At 43.8% G+C, this 19,568-nt stretch overlaps 1 protein-coding gene across 3 annotated transcripts in view; it reads right to left on the minus strand.

Annotated features, from left to right (window-relative positions):
* LOC140398239 (neutral alpha-glucosidase C-like) overlaps nt 1–19,568 on the minus strand; it is a 352,477-nt gene that overhangs the window by 76,213 nt on the left and 256,696 nt on the right. For all 3 annotated transcript variants that reach the window (XM_072486683.1, XM_072486676.1, XM_072486666.1), the window contains 3 exons: nt 12,207–12,450; nt 11,256–11,320; nt 6,869–6,945 (listed from right to left, as the gene is read on the minus strand). In XM_072486683.1, the coding sequence (XP_072342784.1) occupies nt 6,869–6,945; nt 11,256–11,320; nt 12,207–12,450 (386 nt within the window). The remainder of the gene's footprint in view (nt 1–6,868; nt 6,946–11,255; nt 11,321–12,206; nt 12,451–19,568) is intronic.

The raw sequence follows: 19,568 nt of genomic DNA on the forward strand, positions 1-19,568 counted from the left end.
GAAGTTTACAGCATGGAAACAGGCCCTTCGGCCCAACCAGTCCATGCCACCCAGTTTTTTACCATTAAGCTAGTCCCAGTTGCCCGCACTTGGCCCATAACCCTCTATACCCATCTTACCCATGTAACCATCTAAATGCTTTTTGAAAGACACAATTGTACCCGCTTCTACTACTACCTCTGGCAGCCCATTCCAGACACTCACTACCCTCTGAGTGAAGAAATTGCCCCTCTGGGCCCTTCTGAATCTCTCCCCTCTCACCTTAAACCTATGCCCTCTAGTTTTAGACTCCCCTACCTTTGGGAAAAGATGTTGACTATCTACCTTATCTATGCCCCTCATTATTTTATAGACCTCTATAAGATCACCCCTAAGCCTCCTACGCTCCAGGGAAAAAAGTCCCAGTCTATCCAGCCTCTCCTTATAACTCAAACCATCAAGTCCCGGCAACATCCTAGTAAATCTTTTCTGCACTCTTTCTAGTTTAATAATATCCTTTCTATAATAGGGTGACCAGAACTGCACACAGTATTCCAAGTGTGGCCGTACCAATGTCTTGTACAACTTCAACAAGACGTCCCAACTCCTATATTCAATGTTCTGACCAATGAAACCAAGCATGCCGAATGCCTTCTTCACCACCCTGTCCACCTGCGACTCCACCTTCAAGGAGCTATGAACCTGTACTCCTAGATCTCTTTGTTCTATAACTCTCCCCAACGCCATACCATTAACTGAGTAGGTCCTGGCCTGATTCGATCTGCCAAAATGCATCACCTCACATTTATCTAAATTAAACTCCATCTGCCATTCGTCGGCCCACTGGCCTAATTGATCAAGATCCCGTTGCAATCCTAGATAACCTTCTTCATTAACCTAGTCAATCTCTCCTCATGACAGTGCCGCCATCCCTGGAATCAGTCTGGTAAACCTTCGCAGCACTCCCTCGAGAGCAAGAACATCCTTCCTCAGAGAAGGAGACAAAAACTGCACACAGTACTCCAGGTGTGGCCTCATCACGGCACTGTATAATTGCAGCAACACATCTCTGCTTCTATACTCGAAACCTCTTGCAATGAAGGCCAACATACAATTAGCCTTCTTTACCACCTGCTGCACCTGCATACATACCTTCAGCGACTGGTGCACAAGGACACCCAGGTCCTGCTGCACGATCCCCTCTCCCAATTTACAACCATTCAGGGAGTAATCTGCCTTCCTGTTTTTGCTTCCAAAATGAATAACCTCACACGTATCCAAATTATACTGCATCTGCCATTGGTTTGCCCACTCGCCCAACCTGTCCAGATCTTGCTGCAGGATCCCTGCATCCTTGTCATAATTCACCCTCCCACCTAATTTGGTATCACTGCAAACTTTGAGATGTTACATTTTGTTCCCTCATCCAAATCATTAATATATATTGTGAATAGCATGGATCCCAGCATCGATCCTGTGGTACCCCACTGGTTACAGCCTGCCAATTTGAAACGGACCCATTAATCCCAACTCTTTGTTTCCTCTCTGCCAACCAGTTTTCTTACCTCAATACATTTCCCCCAATCGACCACCAATGCATCCACTATTTCCAGAGCCACCTCCTTAAGCACTCTGGGATGCAGATTCTCAGGCCCTGGGGATTTATCCGCCTTCAATCCCATCAGTTTTCCCAGCACCATTTCTCTACGAATGTTGATCTCCCTCAGTTCTTCCCTCTCACTAAACCTTTCATTCTCCAACATTTCTGGGATCTGATTTGTGTCCTCATTTATGAAGACAGAACCAAAGTATGTATTTAATTGCTGAGCCATTTCCTTGTCCCTTATTATGCATTCCCCTGTTTCTGTCTGCAGTGGGCCTACATTTCTCTTTACCAATCACTTTCTCTTCACATATCTGTAGAAACTCTTAGTGTCAGTCTTTATGTTCCTTGCAAGCTTCCTTTCGTATTGTACTTTCCCCATCTTAATCAATCCCTTTGTCCTTCTTTGCTGAATTCTAAACTGTTCCCAATCCTCAGACCTATTATTTTTCTTGGCCAATCTGTATGCTTCTTCCTTGGATCGGATACTATTCCTAATTTCCTTTGTAAGCCATGTATTGGCCCTCTTACCCACTTTGCTTTTGTGCCAGACAGGAATGAACAGTTGCTGTAGTTCCTCCATGCGTTCCTTGAATGTTTGCCATTGTCTATCCACTGTCATCCCTTTAAGTAACTCTCCCCAATCTATCAAGGCCAACTCATGCCTCATATCCTCATAGTTCCCTTTATTAAGATTCAGCACCCTAGTCTCCGAATCAACTACTTCACTCTCCATCTTGATAAAAAATTCTATCATGTTATGGTCGCTCATCCCCAAGGGGTCTCGTACAGCCAGATTGGCAATAATTCCCTTCTCATTGCACAGTACCCAGTCTAAGATGGCCTGCTCTCTAGTTGGTTCCTCCACATATTGGTCAAGAAAACCATCCCGTATACACGCCAGGAATTCCTCCTCTACGGCATTGTGGCTAATTTGATTTGCCCAATCTATGTGAAGATTATGCCCTTGTTACATGCATCACTAATTTCTTGTTTAATGCCATTCCCAACTTCACCAGTGCAGTTTGGGAGTCTATATATGACACCCACTCATGTTTTTTGTCCCTTGGTATTTTTCAACTCTACCCATACAGATTCCACATTGTCAGAGCTAATATCCGTTCTCACTATTGTGTTAATTTCCTCTTTAACCAGCAGTGCCACGCCACCACCTTTTCTTTTATGCCTGTCCTTCCTAAGTACTGAGAACCCTGGGACATTCAGTTCCCATCCCTGTTCACCCTGCAGCCATGTCTCCGTAATCCCAATTATATCATACCCATTTATATCTATCTGCGCAGTTAGTTCATCCACTTTATTGCAAATGCTCCGTGCATTAAGGCACAGAGCCTTTAAGTTTGTCTTTTTCACAATGCTTGTCTTGCTCCCAATATTTTTCTCTCCTGCCCTGTTTGAGATTTGCCCTTGTTTCTCCATCTATCATTTTTCTTATTCACTTTTCTACCTTTTGCATTTGTCCTTGCTCCTTCTTTCTCTGACTCCTTGCATAGGTTCCCATTCCCCAGGCATTTTAGTTTAAACCCTCTCCAACCGCTCTAGCAAATAGCCCCCCTAGGACACCAGTTCCAGTCCTGCCTAGGTGTAACCTGTCCAGTTTGTACAGGTCCCACCTCCTCCAGAACCGGTCCTATTGCCCCAGGAATCTGAAACCCTCTCCCTGACACCATCTCTTCAGCCAAGTATTCATCCTATATATGCTGTCATTTCTACTCTGACTAGCACGTGGCACTGGTAGTAATCCTGAGATCACTACTATTGAGGTCCGATTTCTTAACTTCCTTCCTAGCTCCCTGTATTCTGCCTTTAGGACCTCATCGCTTTTTTTTACCTATGTTGTTTGTACCGATGTGTACCACGACCATTAGCTGTTCACCCTCCCCCTCCAGAATGTCCTGTACCCGTTCCGAGACATCCTTGACCCGAGCACCAGGGAGGCAACATACCATCATACCATTCTGGAGTCTCGTTTGCGGCCACAGAAACGCCATGTCTATTCCCCTTACAATTGAATCCCCTACAACTATTGCACTGTTACACTGTGTTGATTTATAGAATCTAGATTTACAGCTTTAGGGATAGTCTAGATTTACATGGTCTTGATGATAACCTGGATTAATGTTGTCTTGGTCGCATATGAATTTACATTACCTTGTGATGTCTGGATTTATGTGGTCGATTGACAGTCTGGATTTATGTACTTTGGTTGATTAAGTTGATTTATAATGTCTTGGTTTATGGATCTGATTCTAGAATCTGAAGATAAGCCCTGGTCAGAACTGAGCAGATACAGAGGCTGCACACTGCTGCTGAACATCTAGATTATTAGCTCTGACTTTAGATTATTACTCATCCCGTTGATGTTAAACTCCCTCCCAAAATTAGTATTCCTTCAAAGTCCTGCTGTAAAAAGGTTTTATAGCCTAGAAATTCAGGAATGCGTGGGTTTTCTCCGGGTGCTCCGGTTTCCTCACAAAGTCCAAAGATTGTGCTGGTTGGGTGGATCAGCTACGCCAAATTGCCCCTAGGTGGGTTTACGGGGATAGGGTGGGGGAATGAGCCTCGGTAGAGTGCCCTTTCAGAGGATTGGTGCAGACTTGATGGGCTGAATGCCCTCCTTCTGCACTTTAGGGATTCTATGATTCTATTCTATGACCCTTGAGTCTGAGTAGATAGTCCTGAATTGCACCAGATATTTGTTCTTGAACCTCAGTTAATTGAACCTGGAAAGTTGCAGAAATCTGCTGGGCATTCCCAGACAGCTCAAGGATGAAGTAGATTGAAATTTGGGGTTATTGTGTCATCAGAAGAGAGTGATGTGGGAGGTGTTGGGCAGGAAGAATTAGAAACGAAGGAGGGAGCCATGAAAGGGAGGGTAAACTGGGAGTGGAGATGCAGAGACAATTAAAAGATGAGGCAAGTGATGGGCAGCAGTGACCAGTGGTTTTAATATGGAGCTAGGACAATTGCTCCTGCATCTTCGACCTCCACTGAAAAGGTTTGGTTTTACAAATTCACCTTTTTGCAGGTGGCCTGTAGCTTTCCCTTTCAGGACCATAGGTGAGCCAGCATGTGGATGTTGTTTTCCTGGAAATCTATATTTTTGCTGATATTACTGTGAGGGCAGTTCACTTCCAGCTGCTCATGAGCACCGACTTTCTGTCCACTATACTGGAATTTTAGGCACTCATTTAGCCAAATTTTTAGGCCTTTCAGGTCAAAAAACCAGGTCTTTTGTCGCCAAGCTTCCCCAAAGATATCCTCTTTATTATCCATCTTTCCCTCATAGTATTGTGAATCATTCTTTTGCATGGAAATGTGGGGCGGGAATCTCCGCCGGCGGGATTCTCCGTTTTGCCGGCGCCCGGGGGCTTCCCAACGGCGTGGGGCTGCCCCACAATGGGAAACCCCATTGACCGGCCGGCGTAATGGAGAATCCCGCTGGCGGGTCGAGGCAGAAATGTGGCGGGGCGGGATGGAAAATCCAGCCCATGATGTCTGGAAATGGGGGGATGATAGTGAAGTGAATGAAAATAGAAAAAAAACATTTAAACTTGTGGGAAAAAAGTTGTACTCCCCAATCACAAAAATAATTGAAGTTTAGTCATTTCTACTTTACTCAGATAGTAGTTAAATTGTGAAAGTCACCACCACGTGGACTGATTAAGGCAAATAGCATAGTTATATATATATATATTTTTAAAAAATATATTTTATTAAAGTTTTCAAACACAATTTTTTCCCTTACAAATCAAAGAAATAAAAATACAAGTAACATGATAACTGCAATATAACATTGTGTAACTAACATGGTAAACTAACCAAATAACACGAAGTAATACTCCCCCCCGCCCCCTCTCCCCCTCCAAAAACCCAAACAATTTACCCTCCCCCCCCTCCCCCCGGGTTGCTGCTGCTGGTCATCTATCTTCCCTCTAACGTTCCGCTAGGTAGTCGAGGAACGGTTGCCACCGCCTGGTGAACCCTTGAGCCGATCCTCTCAGCGCAAACTTCATCTGCTCCAGTAATATGAACCCCGCCATATCGTTTATCCAGGCCTCCAGTCCGGGGGGTTTCGCTTCCTTCCACATGAGTAAAATCCTACGCCGGGCTACTAGGGACGCAAAGGCCACGACATCGGCCTCTTTCGCCTCCTGCACTCCCGGCTCATCCGCAACTCCAAATAAAGCTAACCCCCAGCCTGGTTTGACCCGGACCTTCACCACCTTCGAGATCACTCCAGTCACTCCCCTCCAATACCCCTCCAGTGCCGGACACAACCAAAACATATGTGTGTGGTTCGCCGGGCTTCCCCCGCACCTCCCACACTTGTCCTCCACTCCGAAGAACCTGCTCAACCTTGCTCCCGTTATGTGTGCTCTATGCAGCACCTTAAATTGGATCAGGCTAAGCCTGGCACACGAGGAAGAGGAATTTACCCTGCTTAGGGCATCAGCCCACAAACCCTCCTCAATCTCCTCCCCGAGCTCTACTTCCCATTTTCCCTTCAGTTCGCCCACCAACTCCTCTCCCTCTTCTCTCATCTCCCGGTATATCTCTGACACTTTGCCCTCCCCGACCCACACCCCCGAAAGCACCCTGTCCTGGATCCCTTGCGTCGGGAGCAGCGGAAATTCCCTCACCAGTTGTTTCGTGAACGCTCTCACCTGCATATATCTAAAGAAATTTCCCCGGGGCAGCTTATACTTTTCCTCAAGCGCTCCCAAGCTCGCGAACGTCCCGTCTATAAATAAATCTCCCACTCTCCTGATTCCTACCCGGTGCCAGCTCTGGAATCCTCCATCCAGCCTCCCTGGGGCAAACCTATGGTTGTTCCTGATCGGGGACCACACCGAGGCTCCCAGCACACCCCTCTGTCGCCTCCATTGCCCCCAGATACTTAATGTTGCCGCCACCACTGGGATCGTGGTAAATTTTTTTGGTGAGAGCGGTAGTGGCGCCGTCACCAGCGCTTTTAAACTCGTCCCTTTACAGGACTTCATCTCCAATCTTTTCCACGTCGCTCCCTCTCCCTCTAGCATAGTTATATTTAACGGGAAGCTAGATAACTCCAAGAGGACAAAGGAAATCGGAAGGTGTTAGATGAAGGGAATGGGAGGCAGCTTGTGGCTGTTATAAATACCAGCATTATTATTGTGTCAAATGAACTTTTCTTTGCTGTAAATTCCATTTAATTCATTGGCACAATTATACAGCAGGTTAAAAGCTATGCCTACTTTTAGACACATCACAAAGTCTTTAACTCACCTCTCCCATCCCAGGAAGTAACACATTCACTTCTGTTACCCCAGCTTCAACTACTGGATGTATCAGCAAGGCTTCTCCTAAGGATTGCAAGCACAATGCAGCAATCTGCATTTAAGTTAGTGAATTTACCGTAGATCTCTGCTTCTTATTTTGAAGAGACTCCCTCATCCCAATTAAAGGGAAAAAACCTTTCTCTGGACTTAAGTTGGCAAATGTTTCAAGGAGAAATGTTAACATTCACAGACAAAACCTCCTCTCCATCAGCAAGAAAACATAATTACTTATTTCTTCAGTAGCATTGAACTAAAGTTTCAAGTTGGAGGAGACAACTACTGTATTTTGTAATTAACTTTTCCACTGGAAATGTCTGATGACTACAAAATTATTCTACTTTTGGTGTGCAATGATAGGACAGCTAAATTAGCTAAAGCATTGGAGAGGTGCAGAGTGAAGATTCCCTACTCTGTCCCACCAATGTGTTCTAACTCTAGTTCCTGAACCTGTGGCATTTCATTGCCACATTCAACAATAGAACCACAGAATCATAAAAAGATTATGGCACAGAAAGGCCATTCAGCCAATTGGGTTTGCGCCAGTCACAAAAGACAGTTCCAGGTACCTTTTAAATGAGTGGAGTGTTTCTGCCTTGACCAGAAAATTTGGGCAGCGAATTCTAGATGGTGAAAATGTTTTTCATCATGTTCCATCCAAGATTTTCACCAATCACCTTAAATCTATCCTCCCTGACAATTGACCACTCCACCCGATCTAGGCCCCACATAATCTTTTAATAATGGAGAATTTTGGTAATATGGTACAATTTAAGTTTGTTATGGACAAATAAATAGACGAGTTGAAAAAAAATGAGGAAGTAGATATGGAACTCAGGGAGAGACTAAAAATAAAATGAAATGAAAATCGCTTGTCACAAGTAGGTTTCAAATGAAGTTAGTGTGAAAAACCCCTAGTCGCCACATTCAGGCACCTGTTTGGGGAGGCTGGTACGGGAATTGAACCGTGCTGCTGGCCTGCCTTAGTCTGCTTTAAAAGCCAGCTCTTTAGCCCTGTGCTAAACCAGCCCCTATGAGGTTCAGGGACTGTGAGGTTCTTGAGCAAATTGTCATAGGGGGTGACAAGGTATTGGAGGTGTTGGCAGGCTTAAAAGTGGACAAATCTCCAGGTCTGGATATATTGTGTCCCAGGTGGCTGTGTGTGTGTGTGTGTGTGTGTGTGTGTGGGGGGGGGGGGGTAAGAAAGGTTGTAGAGATATGCCAGGGAACTACAGACCAGTGAGTCTCACTTCAGTGGCAGAGCCCTCCTCACCCCACCTCATAAGGGCGTGGCGCCTCCGGGCCCGATCCACGGCTTGGAAAGAAATTCCACCGTGTCATGGTGATAGGGTGCCAGGATGGCAGTGCCAAGGTGCCTGGGTGGCATCAGCAGTGCCAGGTTTTCACCCTGCCTAGAGGCCGACCACTTGGGCGCCTTTAATCATCTGTGAGACCCCCAACCTCCCAAAATCCATTTCACCAGGTCCCCATTTGTGAAGACCAATGCTAAACAGCACCCAGCTTGGGTCTCCTCGGCAAAGGGATTCGATCGCGGGCAGTGGCTAGTTCAGGTAGAGACATATCCAAGTATGCCTAAAAGCACACTTAGATATGCAAATTTAGATCCCACCCATTGAGGAAGGGATCCAGATCGCCTTGACTCGCAAGATCCCATTCGATCTCGCGAGGTGTGGCATGTGGTTAAAATCGCGCCCATGAAATGAGACTTTTATTCATCCAAAGTCCCAGAGATAAAAGAATGTGTTAACGACATCTTCCAACCATCTCCAATGTTATCCAGAAAATTTGGAAAATATGTGGAGAACACGGGAATAGCCAGATTAGGCTATTCAGCCCATTGAGCCTGCTCTGCCATTCATTATGATCATGGCTGATCATCCAACTCAATAGCCTGTTCCCGCCTGCCCCCCTCCATATCCTTTGAGCCCTTTCACTCCTAGAACTATATGTAACTCCTTCTTGAAGACAGACTGGGCAGGATTCTCCAGTCCTGCAGCCACATGTTTCTTGGCAGCATGCTGTTCGCTGGTGGTGGGATTCTCTCTTCCTGCCGTTTGTCAATGGGATTTCCCATTGAAGCCACCTCACATTGTCAGGAAACCAACGGGCAGTGGTTTGCTGCCAGTGAGAAAAGTGAATGCCAATGGCCGGAGAATTCCGGCCAGCTATGTTTTGGCCTCAACTACTACTTGTCGTAGCCATTCCACAGGCTGATCACTCTCTGGGTGAAGATATTTCTCCCCATCCAAGTCCTAAATGGTCTACCCCATATCCTCAAACTATGACCCCTGGTTCTGGACTCCCCCACCATCGGAAACATCCTTGCTGCATTTATCCTGTCTAGCCCTGTTAGAATTTAATAGGTTTCTATGTGATTCCCGGTCATCATGATTCACCATGATTTAGTTCACTGACCTTTTGTTAAAACAGGGAAAAGATAGTGATGTAACAGGTTTTAAGCATGTAGAGAGATAAAGAAATTTGAGAGTGGGGAAAAGCAAAGGAAAGTGCCATGATAAGGTGAAAGCAGGAGAAATTGAATCTTAAAAGAGATGATGGTGCATGACAAAAGGAGTTAGTAATATGACAAGACACAAAAGATGAGTTGAAATGGGAATAGCATAATCATAACAAACAGCTGACATCTGAAAAGGTAGGGCAGAGGTTATGATCTGAATTGAACTCAATATAACTGTCGTCCACACTGCACCCCTGTACCCATCAGTGAGTGGCACCCAGCCTGTGACTTGGAGAGCCTCAATCCTTGCCACCTGTCCCTGGTAACAGGAGTACCAGTGATTTCAGCGATAGACTCTGTGATTCCTGTCCTTTTTCCCCCAGTAGGGTCTACTGTGTGTGAAACTGGGTGGCCATGTGTTTTCACGCCTACAGGATGGCAACTGGTTGTGTGGTGGAGATGGTCAATGTGCCAATCGCCTTCATGCTAAGAGGCTGGTGTGTGGGCAGGTGCAACAGATGAGGGTGAGCGAGGGATGTGTGCATTTGCTGGGAGATTAGCTGTAGTGTGAAGTGAAGCCTGGGTGTTACACACAGGTTGTGACAGAGAGGTGGTCTGGGGTCCTGTACGGGGCAGAATGGATGGGAACAGGGGCGCGGTGGACATGCAGCACTTGGAGACATCCCGGGATCCTGAGAGGTGGGCTAGCTCTGTGATTCCCCTGCTTCCTTTGCTGTGGGGCATCACTTCAGAGGTGAACACTGAGGAGTGCCAACGACTGAGCATGGCCACGCCAATCCACTTGATGATACTCTGGGGTCTGAGGGTTTCTAGATGGGTGGGGTGGGTGAGTTTGCACATGACCAGAGTCTCTCTGAGCGTACACAGCATATAGTGAGCCGTCAGCAGTGTGAACAGCCAGGAGCCTGTAAGTTGCAGCAAAGGGGTGGGTTTCAATGTGGGTCTGAGACAGGCCAGCCCGATCCCGAGGGGGACACTCTTGAGTGCACGCTCTTCCACCAAGTCATTCCCCGCTACTCCCCAAGGTCCAGGCAGGCATCCCCAGCAAGCCCAAAAAACGTTGAGTTTTTTTACCTTCTTGCTCCCCTTGAATAGCCATGGCAGGTGCTGCTCGTAAATACTTGTACCACTTCACACTCATGTAACTCCCACCTGACAGAGGTGGAGCATTGCGGAGGGGTGCAGCAGCCAGTGTCCAACTTGATAATCGCAGTCAAATCTATGCAAGTTATGGATTTGCATGGGGCCACCAGCATAGGGCACCAACCTCGCTGCTGCCGCCCGCAGGGAACCGGAGCATCACATCTGAACCGGAATGGGCACAAATCCCGATTTTTGCCCCATTCGACATTCTCCTCCTGAACGCGATTCCCGCTGCCGGTGTCACGCAGCAGAGAATCCAGCTCAATATATTTCCCTTTGCATTATGTCTCCCTCTATAAAGCCATGGATCATGTTTGCATTTTAACAGCTGTACTAACTTGTCCTACCATCTTCAAAGATTTGAGTATGTGAACCCCAGGTTTCTTTATTCCTGCAGGTCCAATGAAATCATAGCATTTAATTTATATTACTGCTTCTCATTCTTTTTCCAGAATGCATCACTTCACACTGTTTTACTGCTTCTCATTCTTTTTCCAGAATGCATCACTTCACACTGTTCTGCAATCATTTTTATCTATGTTGTGCTTGCCTGGATCACTGGATGTCCATGTCTAAAGTCTACTATTGTCCTCCTCATTGTTTGTGACTTAGCCTAGTCACAGAATATGTTTGCAATTAACAAATGGGCAAGTCATTGCTGTCCTTATATGTAAAAGGTGATTATATACTGTACCTATCATGTACTCATCATCAACTGCAAATGTGTTGACCTCCTCAGGAAACTCCACCCATAAAGGCCTATGAAGGAAAATGCCAAATGTCACTTACTAGAATCAGAAAAATTGGACTTACAGGAGTATTTGTATTTGACTTGTAAACATTTGATGCTAGTGCAGAGTAAAAAAAATGGGGAACACAATCCACATATATAAGCCAGCAAAGAATCCCCACATAGAACACAAATATCATATCCCACAAACAATGTGATTGAGTCATGCACTATCAAGTTTCAGCACCACTGGTGTGGTTTATTCTTTTGTAATTCACAGCCAAAGTAACTCACAGGAGCACCAGGTAAAGCATAAAATTAGAGGATTGAGTGACATGTATTTAGTGAAAGCTTCCTCAATAGCTGAGTTTATTGGGTAGTGGGTAAAGTCTATACAACATCAAAAAATAATGACTATTTGGTTGAGGTACCAAACGGCTGCTGGCACCCAAGTAACTGGCCCACAACCATGTTAACATCTTCAGATGAAAGGGCAGCACTGTGGCGCAGTAGTTAGCACTGCTGCCTCACGGCGCCGAGGACCCAGGTTCGATCCCGGCCCCTCGTCACTGTCCGTGTGGAGTTTGTACATTTTCCCTGTGTCTGCGTGGGTCTCACCCCCACAACCCAAAAAGATATGCATGGTAGGTGGATTGGCCTTTCTAAATTGCCCCTTAATTAGAAATAAAAAGAATTGGGTATTCCAAATTTTTTTTTTTTAATTCTTCAGGTGAAAGGGAGATTTGAGCATCAGCAGATCCTCAAATAATCATTATTCTGGGGCGTAAGCTGCTAACATAAAACACTTGAACTGATCTGACCCTTATGCCTTGTAACTCATAATTAAGCATTCCATAAATCACCATGCACCAATGAACACCCTAAATTTATTGGACATGTGGCGATCCTGTTTACCTGATTATTGGCTCTGCCTTGGTATGGGCCATGTAGAAGAGTGTGTACCAGAATGGCAGCAGTGCATATCGTTCTCGAATTGTTTCCCGGATAATCCTGGTGTTATTCTCTCCAAACAACCATGGCTCTCGCCGCTCTGTCTCCGTGTGGGAATGGTTCCTGAAGAAAGGTTGATATGCAGCAGCTTGGTACCAGCGAACAAGGAGCTCTGGTTCAGGATTCTGCATAAACCCACCTACGTCAGCTGAAGAAAGTAAGAGAATTTTGTAAAGGGCAGAAGACAGAATAGAGGGCAGTGGTGTACAATCCTATTTCTTAGAACATTCTCACATATTCAGAGGAATTTTGAACAGACAGTTCCTTGAAAAGCCAGGAGGCAGGTTTTGAAATTCCTGCCACAGCACTGCCAGGGGCAGAACGGTAGCACAGTGGTTAGTACAGTTGCTTCACCGCTCCAAGGTCCCAGGTTCGATTACTAGCTTGGGTCACTGTCTGTGTGAAGTCTGCACATTCTCCCTGTGTCTGCGTGGGTTCCCCCCGGGTGCTCCGGTTTCCTCCCACAGTCCAAAGATGTACAGGTTAGGTGGATTGACCATGCTAAATTGCCCATAGTGTCCAAAAGGTTTGGTGGGGTTGCTGGGATAGGATGGAGATGTGGCTTGGGTAGGGTGCTCTTTCCAGGTGCTGGTGCAGACCAAATGGCCTCCTTCTGCACTGTAAATTCTATGTTGGGTCTTGTGGAGAGGACTCATGAGTGGACATTACACAGAAGCAGGTGTAACCAACTATGTGATGATCCTCCTCCACTCACAAAAGGTCATAGAACAAAAGTTATCATCCAAAACATTGTTGTTTAAATTTCAGGAGACAGTGTAGCCCTTGTAAAGATCAATTATTAAGCTGCAATACATTAAACACTTCCACCTCTTATTGTGGTAGCAGCAGATGTTGTCCCAAAAATAAATGCATAATACCCAAAAGATTTGCCTCCTTTTTATTTAATTTTTCGTGCATTAAAATAATGACCACTCTTTGAAAAATACTTCATTGACTTCAAAGTACCACTTTAGGATATCCTGAGAGTGTGGAAGATACTTTAATTCAGGTTTTTTTCTTTATTTTTCTCTTTCCAGGTCCCTCTCCCCAGCATGCTGATCTATTTGGGGAACAAGTAGATGGCTGAATGCCATGCTCCCAAACCTCAGTTGACGTAACCCGCCATCCTGGAAACGCATTTCCGTTCCCTTCTTTTATTAGATTCCTGCCCTGAACTTCTGATTCAGATAAGCATTTTCTATTTGAAGAAGTGAGGGAGGAACACCCCATGTAATCTGTACCAACTTAGCATGAAGATGGTACAAGCTGTCACTAAGCATTCTGTTACGGATGACAACATGGTGTACATGTGCACTTTTGTTCATTTAAGGTTTTCTTCATATATTTAATTCTGAGATGTTTCTCCAACATTCACTGAAACTTCAAGCAACAACCTGCCTGGCTGGATCAGCTCTAGCCATTGAGGGCAAGGAAAGACACAAAAGTAAACAAAAATATTGTTATTACTTTAAAGAAAACCTGCCTTCTGTTTAACTTATGTGTTCCAGACTTGAAAAACTAGTGTGCCAACACAGTGATATATAGATTCCCATGAATGTAATGTTTAAAAGCTTGACTAAGTGGTTGTACTGAGTCCGCAGTTGTGATTTCAAGCCCCACATGAGACTTGACAACATAATCTAGGTTGCCACTTCAGTGTGTTATGGTCCATGTTATGGGCCAGAGCTTAGAGAACCCCAAAGTGTATCATTGGGTTCAAGTGACCCACAACTTTTAATAGATTGTGGTATGGGGAGCACACGGCCAACTCTACAGGTGTGGTACAGCAGAAATGGAAAAGTAATTTTTAAAGCAAAACAATGTTTATTCATTACTCAAGTTAACCTTTTTAAAACATACAGTGAACATCTTAGCAACCATTAATTCAAATACAACCCCCAAAGAATATAACACTAAGTTGTATTTTTCATGGCAGAGGGTTCAACAGTACAGCTGCTCTGTCTGGCTTCAGCTTCAACACTGAAAATGAAACTAAAACACACCCTGCAGCAAACAGCCTAAAATGTAAGTATAAAGGTGACAGGCAGCCCAGCTCCACCCACTCTCTGACATCACTGCAGTAATAAACACCCATTTCTTAAAGGTACTCTCACTACAGATATTTATACACATACCCATTTATAAACACCCATTTCTTACAGGTACTCTCACATGACACCTCCCCCCAAGAAAAGCAAACAAACCATCAACTTCAAGATGGTTTCATTTTTCACCTTTTCATCATTCTTTAAGAAATGCACACAGTAAATATACTTTTTCATTTAAAAAACACACGCAAACAGCTATAATAATAAAGTCCATTTTGTTTTCATTTTTCTTCCTCCAACTGAAATCCTTCTCGATTAACAGTCATTTTGAACAAGAAGGTCTCTGCACGAGCCGTCCATTTCTCTACGCCTCGGCATTTCTCTTTAAAGTCAGATATTTTAGTTCAATCTGATCGCAGAGTCCCTTGTAATTCTCCAACACAGGAGCATTGGTTATCACAGCTTTCAGGCAGTCAAATGCCTGTTGAAACTCTGCTGTCCACTGAAATTTTTGACGTTTCTTCAGCAAGTCCATCAGTGGAGCAATCACGCTACAAAACTTTTGCACAAATGTTCAATCAAATCCACTCATGCCAAGAAATCGCATTATTTCCCTTCGTCTTGAGGGTATCGGAAACTCCTCAATAACTGTTGGTTTCACATCCCGTGTGACCATTCAATCCTGTCCGATTGTATGGCCAAGGAAAGTGACTTGGGCTTTTCCAAATTCACTTTTGGCTGGGTCTATCACCGGACCCGCCTCCTAAAGTCGATCGAATAACGCCATCAGATGTTTTAAATGTTCTGTCCATGACTGGCTGAAAATTACCAGATCGTCGATTAATCATTAAAAATTACTCCACAATTGGGTAATCCTGAAACGATTTTGTTAGTTAACCGTTGAAATGTGGCTGGTGCGTTTTTCATGCCAAATGGCATAACTTTGAATTGGTATTTACCATCTGGAGTCACAAAAGCTGAAATCTCCTTCGCCTTTTCGGATAAAGGTATCTGCCAGTAACCTTTAAGTAAATCCAGTTTGGAAATAAAAGCTGATTGTCCCACTTTCTCAATGCAATCCTCCAAACTTGGGATAGGATAAGCGTCTGTTCTTGTAACTGCATCAACCTTTCTATAGTCCACACACAACCGTTGGTTACCGTCTGGTTTAGGTACTATGGGCGAGCTCCACTGGCTGCAACCCACTTCAATTATGCCATTTTTAAGCATACTCTCAATCTCTTTGTTAACCTGTGCCAATTTTAAAGGGTTAAGTCTGTATGGATGTTGTTTGATCGGAACAGCCTTTCCCACATCTACATCATGTGTAGCCATTTTAGTACTTCCCAATTGATCTCACAAACTTGCCCATGTGATATCAATAACTCCTTCAGGTCAGTTCATTTTTCCTCTGGAAGGTAACTCAACACTTTATCCCAATTTTTAAGAACATCCTCATTTTCCAATTTAATTTGAGGTATGTCAAATTCCAAGTCATCTGGATTTGTTTTGTCACTTTGAGTTAAAATCATTAAAACCTCCTCCTTTTTCTCTCCTTCCCTTTCAAAATACCTTTTCAGCATATTCACATGACACACTCAGTAAGTCTTCCTTCTATCTGGTGTTTTACCACATAATTCACTTCACATAATTTCCTTTCAATCTGATAAAGTCCACAAAACCTTGCTTTTAAAGTTTCACCTACCACTGGTAACAATACTAAAACTTTATTTCCACTGGCAAACCTACGAACTTTGGATTTCATGTCCGCTACCTATTCCATCATATTTTGTGCAACTTTTAAATGTTGTCTAGTCAATTCACCTGCTCTATTTAATCGTTCCCTAAAATTTGACATGTAATCCAATAATGTAATTTCCGATTTCTCACTCACCAATTTTTGCTGAATCAATTTAAGTGGTCCTCTTACCTCATGACCAAATATTAGTTCAAAAGGACTAAATTTGATTGACTCATTAGGTGCATCCCTAATAGCAAACAGTACGAATGGAATTCCTTTATCCCAATCCTCTGGATAATAGTGACAATAGGCCCTCAACATTGTCTTTAATGTCTGCTGTCACCTTTCTAACGCTCCCTGCGATTCTGGATTGTACGCAGTTTATTTAAATTGTTTTATTCCTAAACTATCTACAACCACAACTTCTTTGAATAACCTTGAGGTAAAATTTGATCCTTGATCGATTGTATTTCTCTAGGTAGTCCATATCTAGTAAAGAATTTAAGTAACTCCTCCACAATCTTTTTAGCTGTAATATTACATACTGGAATGGCCTCTGGAAACCTAGTAGACACATCCATTATAGTCAAAAGATATTGATTCCCACTTTTTGTTTTAGGAAGCGGTCCTACGCAATCAATTAGGACCCTTGTAAAAGGTTCCTCAAATGCTGGAATGGGTATTAAGGGCGCTGGTTGTATCACTGCTTGAGGTTTCCCTATCACTTGACATGTGTGACATGATTGACAAAATATAACTACATCTTTATGTAGTCCAGGCCAATAAAATTTGTTCTGGATTTTAGCTTGAGTTTTCCTTATTCCCAAATGACCTCCCACTGGTACCTCATGTGCAACTCGCAACACCTCCTTTCTATACCCTACTGGCAATACTACTTGATGAGCTTCTGCCCACTTTTCGTCCGCGTATGTAAAGGTCTCCATTTTCTCATCAAGACATCACTTTTACGGTATTAACACTCTGGTATCCACTCGGATTCCTCTTCCGTGTATGCTTTCTGCTACATCCGTTTTATTTCTACATCTTTTTGTTATAACTCCGCCAATTTTCGTGAACTAAAAATATCTGCCTCATCCTCCACCTGTTCTTGTTCTTTTTCAACCATCTAATCAAAAATCATTTCTGATAATTGCACTTCAACTTCACCTTCACTCTTTGATTTCTCTTCTTGTCTTAACCTGTGGCTTTGCGACCTTGTTACCACACAATCCGGAAAAATCCCAGGATATTCATCCTTCAACACTTCAGTTGTCTGATTTTCCAGTGGCTTATCAACCACCGTAGGCATCACTCCCACCTGCGATCCAGCTATATCATTACCCAAGATAAACTGTATTCCTGGACAAGATAGTTTCTCTATTACTCCTACTACCACTTCACCACTCGTCACTGGACTTTCAAACCTTACCGTATATAATTGAACACTACTCCTCTCATCCTGAATTCCACATATTACCACCTTTTCTGGCAACATTCTTCCCAAACTACATAACTCCTCATCTCTTACCATTAAAGATTGACTCACTCCCGTATCTCTTAAAATTGTGACTTTTCTACCTGCTCCCCCTGATACCACTGAGTAAACTTTACCCACACATGTAAATTCTTGAAAGAGATCTGGCACCTTCTTATCAATCACCTCTTGATCAGGCTGTACAATCTATTGCACCTCCTTCGCTTCACTTGGGCTTTCCTTTACCACTTTAACAAACCTCACTGTCTTATCCTGTTTTACCACATCAGCCTTCCCAGTGCTTTTCTTCAACCACCAACACTGTGACTTTACATGGCCTAGTTTATAACAGTGAAAACATTTGAAACTTTTCATGTCTCTTCCACCCTTCTGGATTTCTTTTTAAATCTGAGGTACACTCTCCTTATTATCTCCCATCAGATCACCTTTACTTTTACCACTTGAGTATTTCTCATGTCCCCAGTTTCTATCCCTCACAGGCTGAAACTGATGTTGGAAACCAAGCTTTGATTTATGAACTAATTCATAATCATCTGCCATTTCTGCTGCTAATCTCGCAATTTTAACCCTCTGCTCTTCCACATGAGTTCTCACTACATCATGAATTGAATTTTTAAACTCCTCCAAAAGCATAATTTCTCTGAGAGTTTCATATGTTTGTTCTATTTTCAAAGCCCTTATCCATCTATCAAAATTACTCTGTTTGATCCAATAGATAGACTTTTATCCCCCTCGAGCCCCCAATTTGTTATGGGCCAGGATTTGGAGAACCCCAAAGTGTATCATGGACTTTACCTGACCCACAACTTTTAATACACTGTGGTATGGGGAGCACACGGCCCACTCTACAGGTATGGTACAGCAGAAATGGAAAAGTAATTTTTAAAGCAAAACAATGTTTATTCTATGAACTCAAGTTAACCTTTTTAAAACATACAGTGAACATCTTAGCAACCATTAATTCAAATACAATCCCCAAAGAACACAACACTAAGTAATGCTTACGTTGTCCTTTGAACATCCAGAAGACTTACAAAAGAAACACCTTTTAACAGAAGCACATCAGGTTAAAGTCACTACTGAAAACATTTATAATTCTGAATTCACCAAATGATCAAGAGATAGTATTTTCATGGCCGAGAGATCAACAGTACAGCTGCTCTGTCTGGCTTCAGCTCCAACACTGAAAACAAAACTAAAACACACCCTGCAGCAAACAGCCCAAAACGAAAGTAAAAAGTCGACAGACAGCCCAGCTCCATCCACTCTCTGACATCACTGCAGTAATAAACATCCATTTCTTAAAGGTACTCTCACTACAGATATTTATATATGCACCCATTTATAAAAACCCATTTCTTAAAGGTACTCTCACATGACACCCAGCAGTTGGTAAGTGTCGCTGCTCAAATCCCAAAGGGAAACTAGAATCAGCTGCCAGAACGATTTTGCAATTTGTGAATTATGAGGAGTTTTTGGAAGTCGTGATAAGTAACTCTCAGGCCAATTATGATGGTTTTTCATCAAAGTTGAACATTTATCAGAAAAAAGAAAATAACCCTTAAAAAGTGCAAAAGCTCCTTTGCACAGTTAACATGACTTTACCAAATATTTTCAAAAAGATTTTGGCTTAAATAAACTCAGGAATTGAGGAACTGTTAGAGAATCTGAAGAAATATTTTGGACGGGATTCTCCAGTCTCCGAATTCGGGGGCAGTGCCACTTTTGCGATGCTCCGCCCCCTCCAAAACGGCGAACTCTAGGCGTACGCTGCACTTTGTATGGACGGCCTCAGGAAGTTACCCGAGGCCCTCCCCGCGATGCTCCACCGACAAGGGGCCGAGTTTCCGACAGCGTGAGTCTCTCATGCTATTTTTTGTCGGGAACACGGCGTGGCAGCTGCAGACTGAGTCCAGCGCCGCCACAGTCGGAGGAGAACCCATCCACGGGCAGGTGTGGCTTTGGCAGGGGGCACTGCTGGG

Source organism: Scyliorhinus torazame, chromosome 2 (assembly GCF_047496885.1).
Source record: "Scyliorhinus torazame isolate Kashiwa2021f chromosome 2, sScyTor2.1, whole genome shotgun sequence".
NCBI classification, from domain to species: domain Eukaryota; kingdom Metazoa; phylum Chordata; class Chondrichthyes; order Carcharhiniformes; family Scyliorhinidae; genus Scyliorhinus; species Scyliorhinus torazame.